At 35.3% G+C, this 16846-nt stretch overlaps 1 protein-coding gene across 14 annotated transcripts in view; it reads left to right on the top strand.

The window, feature by feature from the left end:
- The window catches only part of EYA1 (EYA transcriptional coactivator and phosphatase 1), a 49149-nt gene that overhangs the window by 20697 nt on the left and 11606 nt on the right, over positions 1–16846 (top strand). For 8 of the 14 annotated variants that reach the window (XM_053466895.1, XM_053466906.1, XM_053466903.1 and 5 more), the window contains 4 exons: positions 292–478; positions 4274–4416; positions 5200–5283; positions 11213–11302. In XM_053466895.1, the coding sequence (XP_053322870.1) occupies positions 292–478; positions 4274–4416; positions 5200–5283; positions 11213–11302 (504 nt within the window). The remainder of the gene's footprint in view (positions 1–291; positions 479–4273; positions 4417–5199; positions 5284–11212; positions 11303–16846) is intronic. The other 6 variants (XM_053466907.1, XM_053466904.1, XM_053466902.1 and 3 more) reach the window with 1 other exon arrangement.

The following is a 16846-nucleotide window of genomic DNA, read 5'->3' as shown; positions in this document are numbered from 1 at the left end:
TTATTACAATATGTTTCTTTAATGTGCTAGTGGAACCCTCACACAGCCATTTACATTTGTATTGTATGTGAATGTACACATGGGATCAAATCTTCTACATGACTTCATGATATAATTAATCCCTGAAATCCAGTACAGCTATCTATTTTTATGTACCAACAAGTCGCCAGCCAATGCTTCCCATGTGTTGGATGCTGAAAAGCTCACATGTGCTTGTAGTTAGGTTTTGGAATTCATTCTCTGAAGTAGCAACATACTAAAAAAGAATCTTTGTTACTTTTTGTGTGGCAGGAATACCCATCGTATCCTGGCTTTGGTCAAGGTCAATATACTCAGTATTACAATAGCTCACAGTATCCTTCACATTACATGACAAGCAGTAACACCAGCCCAACGACACCCTCAACGACAGCCACTTACCAGCTCCAAGAACCCCCGTCAGGTATCACCAGCCAAGCGGTTACAGATCCCTCCACAGGTATTTATTTCTGCCTTTGACCATCTGATACTTAAGCCATGGAAAAGTATGGTGGAAGAGTAGACATTAGACATGGGAGCATTAGTATTATTATTTGAAGGTTAGCGATAAAAAACAAATGTTTTCCATTTTCTATGTTCTACTTTTACCATATAAAGGTTAAAACCTGTATTTCTGCATTTTAATGAAGACCATGTGCATTTTATTGAGAAGAAAACATGCATCCCTAATTGATTCCTGTAGTCTATTATCGGTCCTATTAGCACTCAGCATGTGTGCTACTGTTTCTTTAAGATGCTTTAAGTATCATAGTGGGTGTTACAGAGAACAAAGAAAGGGGACGAGAAAATGAATTAGCCAAGATCTGGCAAAATTCCAGAGACCAACTGTGAAATGTAAACAGAAGTGTCTAATGGCAATGGGGATCATAGAATGTAAACAATAATGGAACCTTGATGTTGGTTTTTTGACTAATAGTATTTTTTTATTTAAGATTTGTATCTTCTGCTACACCTGAAAGTTGTAAGATCTAAGATGACCACATTTGAAAGCCAATATTAGAGAGGGTGGAATTAATATTTTAATTAATAATCAGAGGCTCATTTCCACCTTGATTTTATTTACCTTGCTAGTTTTGCCCAACATAGTTTTTTAGGGTGTTTGGCAAACTTCATGAAGCACTGGGTTATCTGTGCGTGGTGGCAATGCCTTTAGTGGATGAGGAGTGGAACGGAAGTAGGATAGGAGGGTAGCACAAAGAAAGAAGAAACTGACCTAGTTTTGGGGAAACAGGGCTTCGTCCAGCAAGTCTGGGTCAAACTGGAGAGGTCCCAGGTATGCATATGGGGGATTGAAGAGTATCTAAGAGCTGGAGAGAGAAACACTGGATGGTTCAGCCATATTTATAAAGAGCAACATATGGAGAAATATGTTAAAATGCTCTGCAGTCAGTAATAGAACTGGATTTTACTGTTACGTGCTTGGAAATAAAGGGCACTGCTCATTAGACCTTTGCGCTTTAGAGCTGTGACTTTGCCTGGTTTCATATGAACTCAGCAGATACATGGTTTTTTTCTTCTAGATAAAGCAAAAGTGATAGGAACAGGGCTGATGTTTACAGAATGATCTCTTCTTTTGTGAGGCAAAATAGTACAAAATAGCTCTAAAACATGGACACAGATTGAATAACAAAAAGCATATGAAATACATTTATTTAGATATGCTATAAAGGGATAAGAAATTAATCCTCCTTTAAACCGTATTGGCAAAGGAAATCATGATAGCATCCCTTTAAACGGTTACAGAATTTCTATGTAATTGGGTCCATTCCTTGGCTGTTCTGTTTTCAGTGGATGTTACAAGACCTCCGGCATTGTTAAGTAGGGTCTGATATCTAAGCGAAGGCATCGTCAGGCTTATAGATAGACCTATATACTGTATGTTTCCTGCTTCGAACAAATGGTGAGGTCTCTGCAAATGGTGGCAAATATCTAAATAATGTCTACTTGTGCTCAGCGGGATAGCCTGTTCTGTGCACTTGTAAATAAAGGCACAGCTGCAGAGTTGCTTTCGAGAGACATGCCCAAACTTTTTTCGGGCCTCAGAATGATCATTTTTCAGGAAACAGAGCTTGTAAAAGAGGTTTAGCACAATCTTTAAGTCATACGGAACAGCTGACAGTTCTGGCTTTTAATCCTGCAGAACACACATTACCATCAGCTTTTCCTCATAGGACTGGGCAATAATTGTAATTGTATAGTCGTAAAGTGAATTTTTCGTTTAAAGGTACGTTCTGGTGCCCCTTACACCCTTCAATAAATAATGCAATTATGTACTTTGTAAATAATGTAATATGCATTCTTGAGCTAAAAGAAAAAAACAACAATATAATAAAGCATGCTTACATTTAGAAGAAGCTGCAGCACCCCTCCCCCATGTTGTCCAATTTTCATGCCAGTTTCGGATGCTTGAAATAGCCAGTCCCTACCAGAAAAAGGCTCCCAACTGAAAGCAATGGAAGTCCTTTGTGAGGATGCACATGGGGGGTCTTGTTAGACTTCCTGGAATACTAATGTGCGTTAGAGCAGGCTGGTGGTGCCAAGTGTGCCAACCACATCTCGTGCAAGCCAAGAAACTGAGGGATGGGAGGATGGGGCAAATGCATGAAGGGATTCTGAATCTCACTATGCATTTGCAAGGAGGAAAAATGTTAATGTAAAGGGGACTTTTCAAGAACATACAATGGCTGGAGTGTCCTTTTAAATACTGCCCATAGTTTGGTGGCTTGCTCTCTCTTTTATCTATAAATAAATTGTATCTGGTCATATGTTACCTTTTTTAGGGAAAAAAAAATCCCTCCAAAAAGCAGTTCAGGTATACCAGCCCCTTAAATAAATGTTCCATCAATAAACCAAGTGTGGCTTCCTTCCATATATCAGTTTGCAGAGTAAATTTGGTGGTGTTTACGATAAAACATATCTTCTCTCTAGTGTGCTATATTTATAAGAAACGCTGCATGAATACATGAAATGTTTGTGGTGTAGTTGGCTGTGAAAATCCGAACATTCCATAATAAGAAGTCAGAGGCCTGTCTGAGAAACAGGACTCTTGTGGTATGAAGATTTTCTCATTCCAGCTCTCGAGAGTTTCAAGTAAAACATACATTGTGATGAGGGGATCAGTTTGTGTTTCCACGCCGTTCAGCACTTGTTTGATAGAAGACAAGATGCACAGGTGGATTTTCAGAAGGAATAAGAGAATTGTACAGCATGTGTGTTTATTTTTGCATTAGTCAGATAGGGATATTCCACTTATACTTAATCCGTCTTCGAGTGATGTCATGAAAATGGCAGGACCAGAAGTGTTATGAGATGCCAGTGTTTAACCTTTACATTGCCAAGCCATTGTATCCCTTTCTAGCATTAAAAGCAGTAAAAAGTACCTACTGTTTAAAGAAACTATTAATTTGTAATACGCTGAGATCTATACTAGTAGAAAGTAAAGGATTTGGACAGACTATATATATAATTTCCTGATTGGCTGCTGCAATTGCCAATATATTTTAGGGAATTTATTCATAACGTTTAAAAGATTGTTGTGCCCGTATAGTCGTATTGGATAATATATGAGTTTTCAATATGGATCTTCAGAAGAAGGGGACACAAGATGCTGTTCTGTAGCCTAATGGTTTGGCTATTACCCATTACCCTCTTCTGTCCTCTTATTGTACAGATATTAGTTACAAGCTGTCTAAGTAAATTGCTTAAGATTTAATACTTGAAGGACTTATTTTATTAATTAACACATGTATAAACCAGGCACTCTCAAGCATCACATGTTGGGAGAAGGACCTGTTTGGGAGATCATCATCTTTGGTAACTCATTGATGAGACACATATGGTTCAAATTCAATATATGAAATTCAATCAAGTTGTCTTATAAACCCTATTATGTTACTGATTAAGAGGGTCCCATAAAAACCTATGCTGATTATCTCTGTAATCCATGCAGGTATACATTATTTAAATTCTCTCCTTTGTTGCTAATGTTTCATCTAATGCATTAAGCTACCTTAAATGTACAGAATGCCATATTTTTAACAAATAACCATAAACAGGGATTAGTGAAGTAACCCTACCAAAAAACAGCATCTCCCCATTCTTGACATACCATAAATGATAAATAGTCTAGAATTCTGGCAACATCTATAGTATGTATCACTGTGCAAATGCATGGTAGCAACATTTACAGCATGTGACTGATTTCTTCTCTCGTATTATTTTTGCTTTCTTGAAGCAGAATACAGCACAATCCATAGCCCATCAACGCCAATTAAAGATTCAGATTCAGATCGATTAAGACGTTCTTCTGATGGAAAGTCACGCGGACGAGGAAGGAGAAACAATAACCCGTCCCCACCTCCAGACTCTGACCTTGAGGTATGTCATATAGTAACTTGAGTCCCATCCAAACGAGACATGTTCTCCAACCTCAGACGATTCTTATCCTGTTGACAGTAAAGCTCTTATATTAAGAATTGACATAATAGGTGGATGTTTTTGTCTTTTGCTGTTTGATGACTACTTCTTAAATGCTTCAGCTTCACTTGATCAACTGCAAATTTGTAGTCGTGCGTTGTAGTTTTGCGTTATGTTAAAAACTATATGGCTTTTGCTAATGAATAAAGAAAGGCGCTGAAATGCATGCTGTGCCTGAGAATGTCCTGATGCATTGTAATTAAGATTGTTGCCCATACTCATGAAGAACTAGAGAAGTTCTGGGTAAAAGCCCTATATTTAAAGAAATATAATAACCAGAGTAACTAGCTTTCTGCCAGATTTAACACTAAGAATCTTACCAAGTTCTTATCTGGAGATTTGCATTAATTCTGGCATTGTATGGTTTCCACCTACTACAACATAAGTACTACTATATATTTTATACCTTGTTATATATGTCATTATATTAGTAATAGTATATTGCCCCTTATATATAGCCATTTGCAGAAATTGTAATTTTCTATCCCCTCTCATTTTAATAAATGTGTAGAAAAAATATGAATTCTTGTGCATATAGTAAAGTGAATAATATTGTGCATATAGTAAAGTGAATAATAGTGCAGCTAATTTTGCTGATATATATGATTAATTTGCATATGTAGGTTTGCATTTAGCTAAACCGATACATATGCATATTTGTCATACTTCATTTCTTGTTTACAGAGAGTGTTCATATGGGATTTGGATGAGACAATAATTGTTTTCCATTCGTTGTTGACCGGATCCTATGCAAACAGATATGGAAGGGTAAGTGTAAAAATATTTATGATAACTTCAAAAGCACTATTAATTGTACCTAGTTACGAAACAAACATCATGAGACTGTTGATTGTTAGAGTTGCTCACTGCAGTGGTTAACATAATGTCATTCATCCCATGTGCACTAAAAGGTTAACCAATAAATATTGGATCCTCTCTTCCATGCACTACCTCTGTGGTTCTCTGTGCTAAGCATCCAGGCATGATGTCATATGCTGTGTTGGCTAGACCCAGAATTACATAATATAAATGGGTTGTTTACAACAGACATCTCTGAACTCTTCAATTGGCCCATTGGACAGCGGTGCTCCTAGTAAACTAATTTTTCAATATGGTGATCTAACCCTAATAGTGAAGCATGATGAAGGCTAGGATGAGTGAACCTAAGCTAGTATACACTGTCTATCTTAAGCAGGCAGAACAGGTACACTAAATGTTTTAATGTACAATAGGGCTTATGTCAGTGTGCCAATTCAGACAGAACGGTACACAGACTTTGTTCTGTATATCTGCATTATATATATATATATATATTTGTATAACTCCACATTTATTTGGTATAAGCTGTTTAAATTGTGTAATAATTGTATAAAAATCAAATATGACTTATACAAAATGATCAACTGACCTATATATGACAATGTAGGTTTCCAAAAGGTTTTTTTGTTCTTATTCTGCAGAATTGCATTTGGCTCTTTTATTGGAGCCTGCCCAGTAATCAAACCATATTTAAAACATGTTCTTTTGAGTGCTTTAGTTTGTAAAATAAAGTTTTATACATTTATAATCAATTATATAATCATACAACTTGTGGCAGCCTCTGGATTTTTGGCAGCTGTCATAGTTCTTTAAACACACCAAGTTTTACAGACATTTTTTAAATGATTCAGATTTTGTTTTCCATCTTTTTCAATTACAGAACATATTTTTCTGTTTATCGCTAACACTGGGGGCAATCTGATTTAGTATTCTTTGTCAGGTGACCAATTACTTTATTTTTGTGGGACACTCAACTGTATTTGAACATAAGTACATGAAAATAGTACAGACTTATAACTCACAAAAATGCGTATGTTCACAAAACCAAACATTTAAATGTTGTCTTGATTTTGGAATGATGCCATTTCTCTTTTGGAAACAAGATATATTGAATATGTACTGGAAATAATTTGGAAAACGAAATTATCCTCCAACAATTTTACCAATAGGCGTGATCACATGCCAGAAACACAGGCGGGGGCGGGGGGGGGACACTTTGAATTCTTTTTTAAGAGAATGGTAGCCTGGGGCTGTGCATTGAGTAGGACAAAAGGTCAATTACTCTACCAATAATACTGTGTGAAAGGTGGGGGTGATAAGAGGGGATTCTGCTGTTATCTCATTAGATGGTACTTATTTCGCCTAATGCATTGCCAATCTTCAAATTGGGGGTAATTGCTACTGTTGTGTGGAGGGGTAGATGGGAGATAGTAGTTTGTGTGCTTGGATTCATTCATCTATATCTTGCCAAAGCTGTCTTGTATCCCAGAAACAGGTGTTCAGGTCTTCAGGATTTTGGGCCCTCATGAAACATCACGATAAACACCTTGTTTGCATAGTTTATTGCCTTCCAGAAAGAAACTGTCAGTATAGAAACGGTATGGTTATAGTGTACATACGTAGCAAAAACTGGGCATAGTTTCTAGAGCACCTTGGTTTAATGTCACTGTGATGTGGAGCAGCCAGCAGTCAGGTTCTACTGGTTTCCACCATAATTGCCCTCATTTAGAACTTTCCCCAAGAATTGCTTTTTATAAATATGAGTCACTATGTATGAGCATTTATGTAGCAAGAATAATGGGCAGCAGTTATAGATCAACTGCTTTTCATCTGTTTATATATGATGTGTTTGCATAGAATACAATAATTGGTAAATCAAGCTTTCTTAGCAGAAGAGCTGGGTTTTTGGGGTAGGTGTCCATTTAAATGAAAACTGTCGCCATTACAGGTAAATTCATTAATTGAGCTACTTATAGCTTGTGCTTTTTGTTCGTCAATCAGCGTCATTAGATTGCAGTTATTTAGTTAAAAAGTTATCTCATCAGTTTCCTTTCCTGAACGTCTCTACCTTCTCATCCCCCCTTACAAAGGCAGCACAATTACCAGCTTGACAATAGGGCAGAGATAAGTTAAGAGGGAGACAAATCAAGTAGATCCTGAGAAAAGAAAGCCAAGATACCTTTGCCTATGGCATATATATATATATATGTAAGATGGGTTTTAAATATATGTGTGTATTGCGTGTTTATTCCGTGTATAAAACTGTAAAATGTGATTGTGAAAAGTGCCTGATGCGCATTTAGATCATTTGCAAACTCTCGAGCATTTTTAGTCCATAATAAATTCTTGTGGTTTTTCACACCGAGATATAAATCAACGCAATGTTAGTCTTGCAACATTTAGGTGTGCATTAATTATTTAGTGGGTTCTAGCTCTGAATATACCTGGCATGGTTTCATTAAAATGTGTTTTTCCATTTCTTATGGAATCCTACACACGGGTCTTGCTGTGGTTGAATTCTCTGTGGTAGAATGTCCCGCAATCAGACTTCTGATCAGCTTGCGAATATCAGATACAGCTTTGTGCTAAGACGTGTGCTTTTACGGTATCACATAGTTGAAGTCATTTGCATTGTACGGCTGGCCCTTATAATGGACACTAGAATGTACTATTGTGCAAATATTGCGATGCTGAATTATGTAGTGGTATGTTTTTTTGAAGTATTGGGTAATAAGAGGCCCTGCAGGTCACAACGGCCCACAATATATATATATGTCACCTACAATGTGGACACTGTAGCTATCAAAGTGTTCTTCTGTCTTCTTTCTTCAGCCACTTCTTCCTGATACTTTAGCTTCATTATCCTGGTACTTCTGCAAATCGATGGAGCCTCTGTGCACACCTTCTACCCTACTTGGAGGAACAGGGAAGAGGCTGTCACCGTGGTGCGCGCAATGCCCTTTTGAAGTACTCTTTTCAGAAGTACTCCAAGAGGCCAGAATATTGCAGACAGAGTCGCGGAGAAAGAGAAGTGTAGAAACGCTTCTCTTTCTTCGATAAGCTGTCTGTAGCATTCTTGCATTCTTGCAGTGCTTACACAAAAGGGTGGAGCCACGGCACGCACCATGGGGATAGCCCCTCCCATTCCTCCATTCAGGGGAGAAAGTGTGTGTGGATGCTCCGCCCTTTTGTAGAAGTACCTGGATTACAGAGTTGATACCGGAGAAAAGCGAATGAAGCAAGAAGAAAAATGGAGAAGCATTACGTTTCCTCTCTTCCATGTTCTAATCAGGCTTTCTTTTGCATCAAACAACTGTGTAATCAAGTGTAAACATAGATTAGAATGTATACTTTTTTGTTATACATGTAATATATGTGCAGTACTTTATATTATCCTAATTTTTATTCTATTCATGTTTATACAAATTATTACATATTCGTTAGATTTTAATAAGTTGAAGACTGAGTTAACATTGCTATACTTATCTTTTATAATAATTGAAATCTGAGCGTGCCTGCTTTTTTTTCACCTTCCACACTGATGTTTTGTGCCAGCTGCTGCTAGGTCTTGGAAGGTAGAATGATGTTGACACCCCATTCATAACAGTGACAGCTCAAAACAGGTGGACAAACACTGAAGCGTTGTCGGTGCCTTGGTCTAATGACATATCTTTAAAATTATATTTTTTTCCAGATATTCTTTTTTAGCATTTTAGCGTTCTAAACTAGTTGAAATAAATAAAATATATTTACAAATAAAAAACATAAAATATTAAACCTTTTACATTTTAACAACAATTAAGTATGGATAGCTTGCATGCAAAAATATTAGTTGACTTTTCCAGATGAGACATTCATTAGCAAATCTGAATGCAAAATGCATAATGTTTGCAGTTTTAATCCAAACCTGTTTCTTTTTGGATACAAAATGAAATGAATATTTAGAACAATATTTACTCAATATGTGAAGCATTAAGGGGAAACTCAAGTGCTTAATTATTAAAGTTCTTCATTAAATATGTTTAACCCCTTCCCCCAGTGCATACTTTTCCTAGGCCTATGTATAGGTCAACATACAATATTGCGCTATATGATATATAGGCCAATATGCATTCCATAAATACAATATGTACAAAGCCTAACCTCTCACGTTTGCTGATGTTTCAAGGGCTAATACTGTGTTGTAGGTTTGTTGCCAGACTCATTGAAACACTGCCTGGATTGCAGAAGACTTAGGGCAATATTTGCATAAACTTAACATACTAAATATTGAAACGAGCAGTATGAATAAACGTATGGGTTGCGTTACTAAGATGGGAGGTACTCGAGTGCAATGATATTATATGGAGCCTGTGCAAATAGTAGTTTTTTGTTCTACCTTGAAAACCTGATATGCCATCAATTTACATGCATCTTCCAAAAATAATTCTTCAGAATATGACTCCTACATGCAGACTTGCCAATAAATGTGGATTGTAAGATCACAAGAGCTGGGCTCTTTTCTCCTTATGTACCAGTAATTCATTTTTAATGTTAATTTCCACCGTCTCCAGTGGAGACTGTAACTGCTGGTTTTATGTAAATAAATGTAATGTTGTGTAGTTTGTCAGATTTCCATGTGTAAAAATGTTTGCTTCACTGATCCCTGGGGGGGAATGGGGCATTATTGTTCTGATGTTGGTGTATATTTCCTATAATAATTTGATTTTAATTATTCTTACAATTTTCAATAGCTGAATTGATGTATACATCCACTGATGTATTTCAGCACTTGATCATAGTTACTACCATTCCGATTCTAATATCTAAAATAGAACTATATCACCTATATTCAAGGACTTAGTGTTTTTTACAACTAGATGTTTTTTTAGACAACGCCGCAAAATATTTTTACTCATGAAGGACAGAAAGAGCCAAACCAGCAAAGTTACTTGACTTAAGAATATTTTTTCTTTGAAAAAAAAAACCTGAATTATTCTGAAGTATTCTAAACAAATTTGTAGCCTTTTGCAGTTTTCTTAACAACTGCCAAATACATAATCCAACAAATATATTTAGGGCACAATGCATATGTTCAAGATATAAAAATCATGAAAATATTGTACAAATGAAAACAAGACAGACATCTGCATTTTATTTAGTAACCACAATTTTGGACACTGTTTTTTATTTTATTAACTCAGCACGGAGCTAGTTGATACGGCAATTTCTACGGAGAACATAGAGTGTGTTATACGTTAATCTCAAACAAAAGACCTTAGTCTGTGTGGGTGGCCAAATTCATATAACACTCATAATACTTTAAATGTGTGTTTTTAAGATGTTTGATTAGCTTGAAATATCAATAAGCTTTAAAGTAAATTTAATTTCTGTAAATGACCATTTTGAATACTCCTATTCTGATCATGCTATGTACTATAATTATGTGCTTTTAAGCCAGCAGAAAATGCAAAATACAGATTTTTTTTTTTTTAAAGGATTGTTCAGTTTTTAAAATAATAAGAATACATTTAGATTTTTTTTTCCTCTGGAATAAAATGCAGTCCTTGTTTTAGGAACAGTAGCTTCTTTGTAGCCAATAGATTCTAGTAAATCAACAAATTCTTGAAAACAGTCATTGACAGAATTATTTTTATGATTATATATATATATATATATATATATTTTATATATATATTAATATTGTTTTCCTTAAAATAGCCATTTTGCGTCTCCTTAAGTTCATTCTGTCCAAGCGGTGGGACAGGCAGTGTTCAAAACTGTTAATAGTCCTTTTTATTATCATTTTGTCACTGGAAACTCCACTTACTACTGCTATGTTATGCTATCGTTTGGCATACTCATATATTTTTTTATTATTTTTGTCTTTCTCTTGAAGGATCCACCTACTTCTGTATCACTTGGGCTTCGAATGGAAGAGATGATTTTCAATCTTGCGGATACTCATCTGTTCTTTAACGACTTAGAGGTAAGTAAAATTTGATGTTTAAAAAGCCAACTGCATATTCAGCTTTTAAAAGCAATCAATAATTTCATAGAGTGAAAATGTTTGTGTTATTATTTTGTCTGAAATTATATAAAATACCGTCTTCACAATACAAACCCAACAAATTTCTTGGTAACAAAATAACCTGTTAAAAGTGGCCTGGACTGCAGTTAAAAACCGTTGTTAAAATCAAAGATATAAGTCAAGCCCAATGTAGCCGCTGACATTTATTAAACTTAAACATATATTTAATTAATTGTAAGCTTGCAGGAAGAGACCTCGTTACCTAGAGTATTGGTTTGCCATGTTTTGTCATACCCTTTAAATGTATGTACTGTATAGAAGCACTATATAAATAACAGATAATAACAGCATTTTCTTAAACCCATTACTGTTGCTTTAAAAGAGCGGTGGGTTCTAGAAGCCAATAAACGTGCTAATGATGGACGAGACTCCATTCACGGACAGTCTATGAAATATTAGCTATTAAGCCACACTCTGGTTTATTACAAGTCAATATTTACTGCAATCATTTTCACAGCACTTTTATTTTTTTCTTCTCCTAAATGCCTTTAGCCACAATATGATTGCCATATTAACCCAGTAAGCACGCTTTATTGAGAAAGTCAATTTCTTCCATATTTAACTGTAAGACATAAAACAAGCCACATTCAGTTTCACCAGGATATAGACAGCTGTTTATTTAAAACCCAGTCGTTAAGCAAGCTTGTGGTAGGGCTGCCAACAGACATTAATCATCAAGTTGCTGTTTTGCTAGATTTTGGAAATGTATGTTATTTCAGACAGAAGAAGGAATCTGAAAGATTTGAATACAACTTCTCCTGATCAAAGTTAATTGGCAGCAATTGGCCTTTAAATATTTCCTGATGTTTCCTTTTTCAAAATCAAGCAAAATGCACCTTATTTAATGGATGAGCCAAAATCATTTTAAAAAATGCCAGTATGTGACAGACCTTAAATGTGGTTTCTGCAACATCTGTCCTGTATTTTGATTTCTTTTCATCTGTAAAGAAACTACTCACATATGAATTGGCAACTTATATATCGCAATCAAATAATTTACAAGCTCTTTATTTTTTCTTCCATCTCTAAGAAAACTGCTCCTTTTTTAGTCTACGCCGGAATATTAGAAATTATTATTTCTACCTTTTTTATTTGGCGTAGAAAGCTGGGATTTTTAGTTTTCTCTCTGCATACATGACCTACATTTACCAGCGTTAATCGAGGCAGCTTAGCTTTAACATTCCCCTATTATGTTGACCTATGTGTGTTTCAGAGGGCTCATCGCCACTATGGCACCGAAAACGTTAAAAGAAAACTGTAATACAATTGTAATAATTTTAACTAAATTGTTGTTGAGCCATCCCATCAAAGTATGTTTTTCTTTTGTGTCATTTCATATTTTTTATATTTTCTTAGATTTTATTAGTTTATTGAAATGTACAGCACTGCAAGTGCCACTTTTGGATAAATATGTAATATTGTGGATTAACTGTACCATAATATCTTGAGTTATGGGTTTACATTGGCCCGTGACTCCTTGTTGTGGCGTCGACTAACTTTTCCAGATCTTCTGTCTCTAAGAATTGTTACATGTTCCTCTTACGTGACATGGTATGATATTACATTAATGGAAAGATGATGCCTCACCTGTTGATTTTAATTTAGAATTGTGTTAAAACAGATAATGAGATTATAAGCCAGTCTGTGGGTATGTATATCACAAATGATTTGTAAAATATATCAATTATCAATTCTATGTGGCTTAACTAAGTATTTGTTTAGGTGTTTAGTAAAATGAGTGGTAGGCACCAGCAGATATATGTGGTGGTGGTGGAAGCATCAAACGGAAACCCCAAGTTCTAGTTTTTATGGTTACTTAACTTCGTTACAGACTGTTTTCTCAAATCTTAAACAAATGTTTATATCAATTGGAAATTTTCTTAATTATCATACCTATTTTAACAGCGAATTCATTTTTCCTTCTTCAAGGCTTTAAATAGATATATATTTATGAAAGCTGCAAAAACCATAAGGCATACCTCAGGGTTTAAAAAAAAAGACATGTCACCTCAGATTTAAACCACCTGGTGATATCTTTCCGTCTTCTGTTCTGTGTCAAGAAAACAGTTACCTCATCTTAGATTGCAGGGGGGGCAGCTTCTGTAGTTTTGGGGGTCTATTTGACAATTAAGACAATAAATGAAAGAAAAATGTCACATTTAAAGTGCAAATAGATCACATAGTATAACTAGCTCAAATTGGCAGAAAGAAAATGAAGCATACAAACAGAAATGGAGATAATGAGATTTGTAGCTTCAACTCACCGACTTCGCTGTGTGTTAAAAAAGGCCAGGCCCGGTAAACCTCCCCTATATCAAGAGCTTCTTTGGCCCTGTATAAGGCATAGTGAAATAGTTTATGTATCTCGGACATCACCTCACTATTATGTAGAGCCATCGTGCTCTTTCTTGTAGGAGCAACTTGCCTTTCAAAATGCATAATGAAGTCGATATTTGAGTTGAAGCTGCAGCACTCCCACAAGCTCCCTGTTTAATGAATACACCTCAGTGTGTTTTAGGGTAATATTGTTTAAAGTGTTAATTAACCATTCTTTGGGTGCCATCCTGCGCTGTTCTAAGCACCGCAAGCATTTGGCCAGGTTCTATATTTTATTTTACCTAAAAATCCAAACTATGCCATTAGAAGTTTTCAAATGTATATATTTTTTCTCTTTATTCGACGTGTCTCCATCCCCTGTAGAGATGTCTGTTAGTGCATCTAAAATATGTTGGCTTAATCCATCTGCTTTATGCAAATCAGTCTGTTCTTCTATAACATCCCAATGAAAGAACCATAGAAAGAGGCATAGTTGTCATGTGAACCTTTTGATCCTACTGCGGAAATAAAATATTTTTTCATGCAATGTAAAGACACCCGATGCTCAGCTAAAGAGAACGTTTTATGTACGTTGAGGCAACTGTGAACATAACCAACAAAACTGTCAAAGACATCAACGTGCTTAAGATTAAAAATATGGTTGCTGTTAAGTCGTACTGTTTATTAAATCAAGTTCCATGTTAATAATTATTAGAGGCCCTAAACATTTTTGGCCTAGTCGTTTTTTGTAGTTTTTTTTTCCCCTAAAACTTCTGGGTTCTAAAAAAAAAAACATATATCAGTTTTCCCATTAAATATTTATTTAAGGAAAATAAAAACAAAAAAATAGTTTATGCGTAAAGAACAGAAAAATAAAAAGGAAATAAATAAATAATTAAATGAATTTTAAAATTTTTAATTTAATAATACTTTTGTCCTGTGAGTTTTTTCACTGTAGGAATGTATTATAGCTCACACAGTCTGCGCTTAGCATAATGTGAGCATTTTGTATGGTTTTACATTAACTTATGCCAATATCAAGAAAAAGTCCTTATTTATGTAGATGATAATGAGCATCATATGGTATATATACAGAAAGACTATACAGAATACCCAGTGGTACTAAAATCAAAATGTCACTTGTCTCTGACAATCTTTTCAAATTATTTTTTAGTTAAAAATGCTTGGGAGTAAAACAAAAGAAATGTTTGAAGGCTGATAATTGAGGTACACACTTAACTTTTTGAAATATTTTAACGAGTTGCCCCTGTCAGAAGTTAAAGTGATGAGGCGAGATAATGGAAGCTTAGTACACAAGAGGTGCTGACATAACAATTAACTACCACACCCTCTGTTTAATTTGTTGAAATTAACACTTCAGCCATCCCATGCCTCATTGTTATTTCAGTGCTCGGGCTCCTTTTTTTGAATTTATTAAAAGTAAAATAAATGGGGAATGCTATTCTACGCTCTTACCCACAGTTAAGGTTTCAAATCTCCATATATTGATATTTACTTTATTAAAATTAGAAACTATTTTTGATGGACAGTGATTATTTGCATAGCAAGTGGTGTGATGGGGGGGCTGCCGAAGACAGTTCTCAGGTTCGGAATAGAAAGGAAACAATGTATAAATTACAATAAATTAATGATGTATCAATTGAATGGCTTCAAACGCTATTGTGACCGAGTTATATACATAAGTATACACAAACAATTAGGCGACATTTTAATAGTTAATATCCAAGCAACATTTATTTTTTATTTCTATCCAAGCGACATTTTAGCCATTAATTTAAACACAAAATTGTGTTTTGTTCATGGCAAAGCCTCAACTAATTGCATCCTAACAATTCACCCCACTGTATAACCATCAATGGTCAGGAGTACTCTTTAGCCTTTGATGTCTCCGGTAACGTGGATATGGAGAGAGGACATCTCACTGCAGATTTCAGTTTCTGTATATACTCTTACCCTCACACCCTTTGAGGCGCATGCCATATGTGACTTTATCCTACTGTTTGCATCCATTTCACATTAGTTGATGCATCTCCCTTGATTTTGTTGTCCACCTAGTCTTTACAAGTAACTTTGACTCTTAAATTTGTGACACTTTTAAGCATTGGAATTTGTCCTTCAGACTTCAAAGTGTATATGACTTTTTCTTGAGCTCTGGAAAATAATGCACTTATTCAATATTCAGTGGTATGAAGTGTTTCTGTTTTGAATATGTATGTTCTCATTCTTTAAACCCCATTTGGGTGGATGAAAACAATGTACCTTTTATTTGTCTGTTCAATTCTTAGTCACAGTATTTCTATCATTTTTTCCCAGAGAAAAAAATAAAAAATATTGAAATATGAAATTATATTTTTCTTACTTTTGAATAATCTTGTATTGGGAGTCACACTTAAAAAAGAGTAGATTACATGGGCTGAATCATTATTATATCCCATCATATTCAATAATGTGGACTTTTAAAGTCATGAAATTGACAGATGTATCCTGAACAGCACAAAGGGTTACAAGATATATATTAGCTGTAAGCAGCATTTGAGTTCTCGGGGTTTGACCCGCTGGTTGAAGACCTGCTTCTCCAGCTCTCTGGGCCAGTTTCTTATTTCTCATTAACTTAAAGTATACATATTTTCTTGTATAATTTTATTTATTTTATGTGTTTGTTTTACCTTAATGGCGTTTTCAAATTCCCAACAAATCAGATTTGTTTCTGGTCTGCTCTTCTCCCAATTGTCAAGCCAAATACGGGAGATTTTGAGAGCTCTTTGTTTCCTTACATCCTGTGTTGGACCCACAGGTAATCTGCACCTTTTTTTCCCTCCTGTATAGAATAATTGTGGTGGGAAAGCATAGAGAATGCAGGGTCACAGAGTGCACAGCAGACAAGGTGTGACAGGTTCAGCCAATTTACTGCCAGTCAACTGAAGAATCCTCTCATTCACACGATCCATTCTCGCTGCAAAAGCAATTGAAGAAAGACGGCAAGAAAATGGGCATAAAGATGCCTATTTTTACCTCTTTTTTTTTAGCAAAATCTATTTTTTGCTGTGATAAAGGAAGGGTTGAGGGTGTCCCATGGACTTCATTAATATTCAGTATTTACAGATA

This window comes from Spea bombifrons, chromosome 5, assembly GCF_027358695.1.
Source record: "Spea bombifrons isolate aSpeBom1 chromosome 5, aSpeBom1.2.pri, whole genome shotgun sequence".
NCBI classification, from domain to species: Eukaryota; Metazoa; Chordata; class Amphibia; order Anura; family Pelobatidae; genus Spea; species Spea bombifrons.
This window is presented reverse-complemented; position numbering and strand designations above follow the sequence as displayed.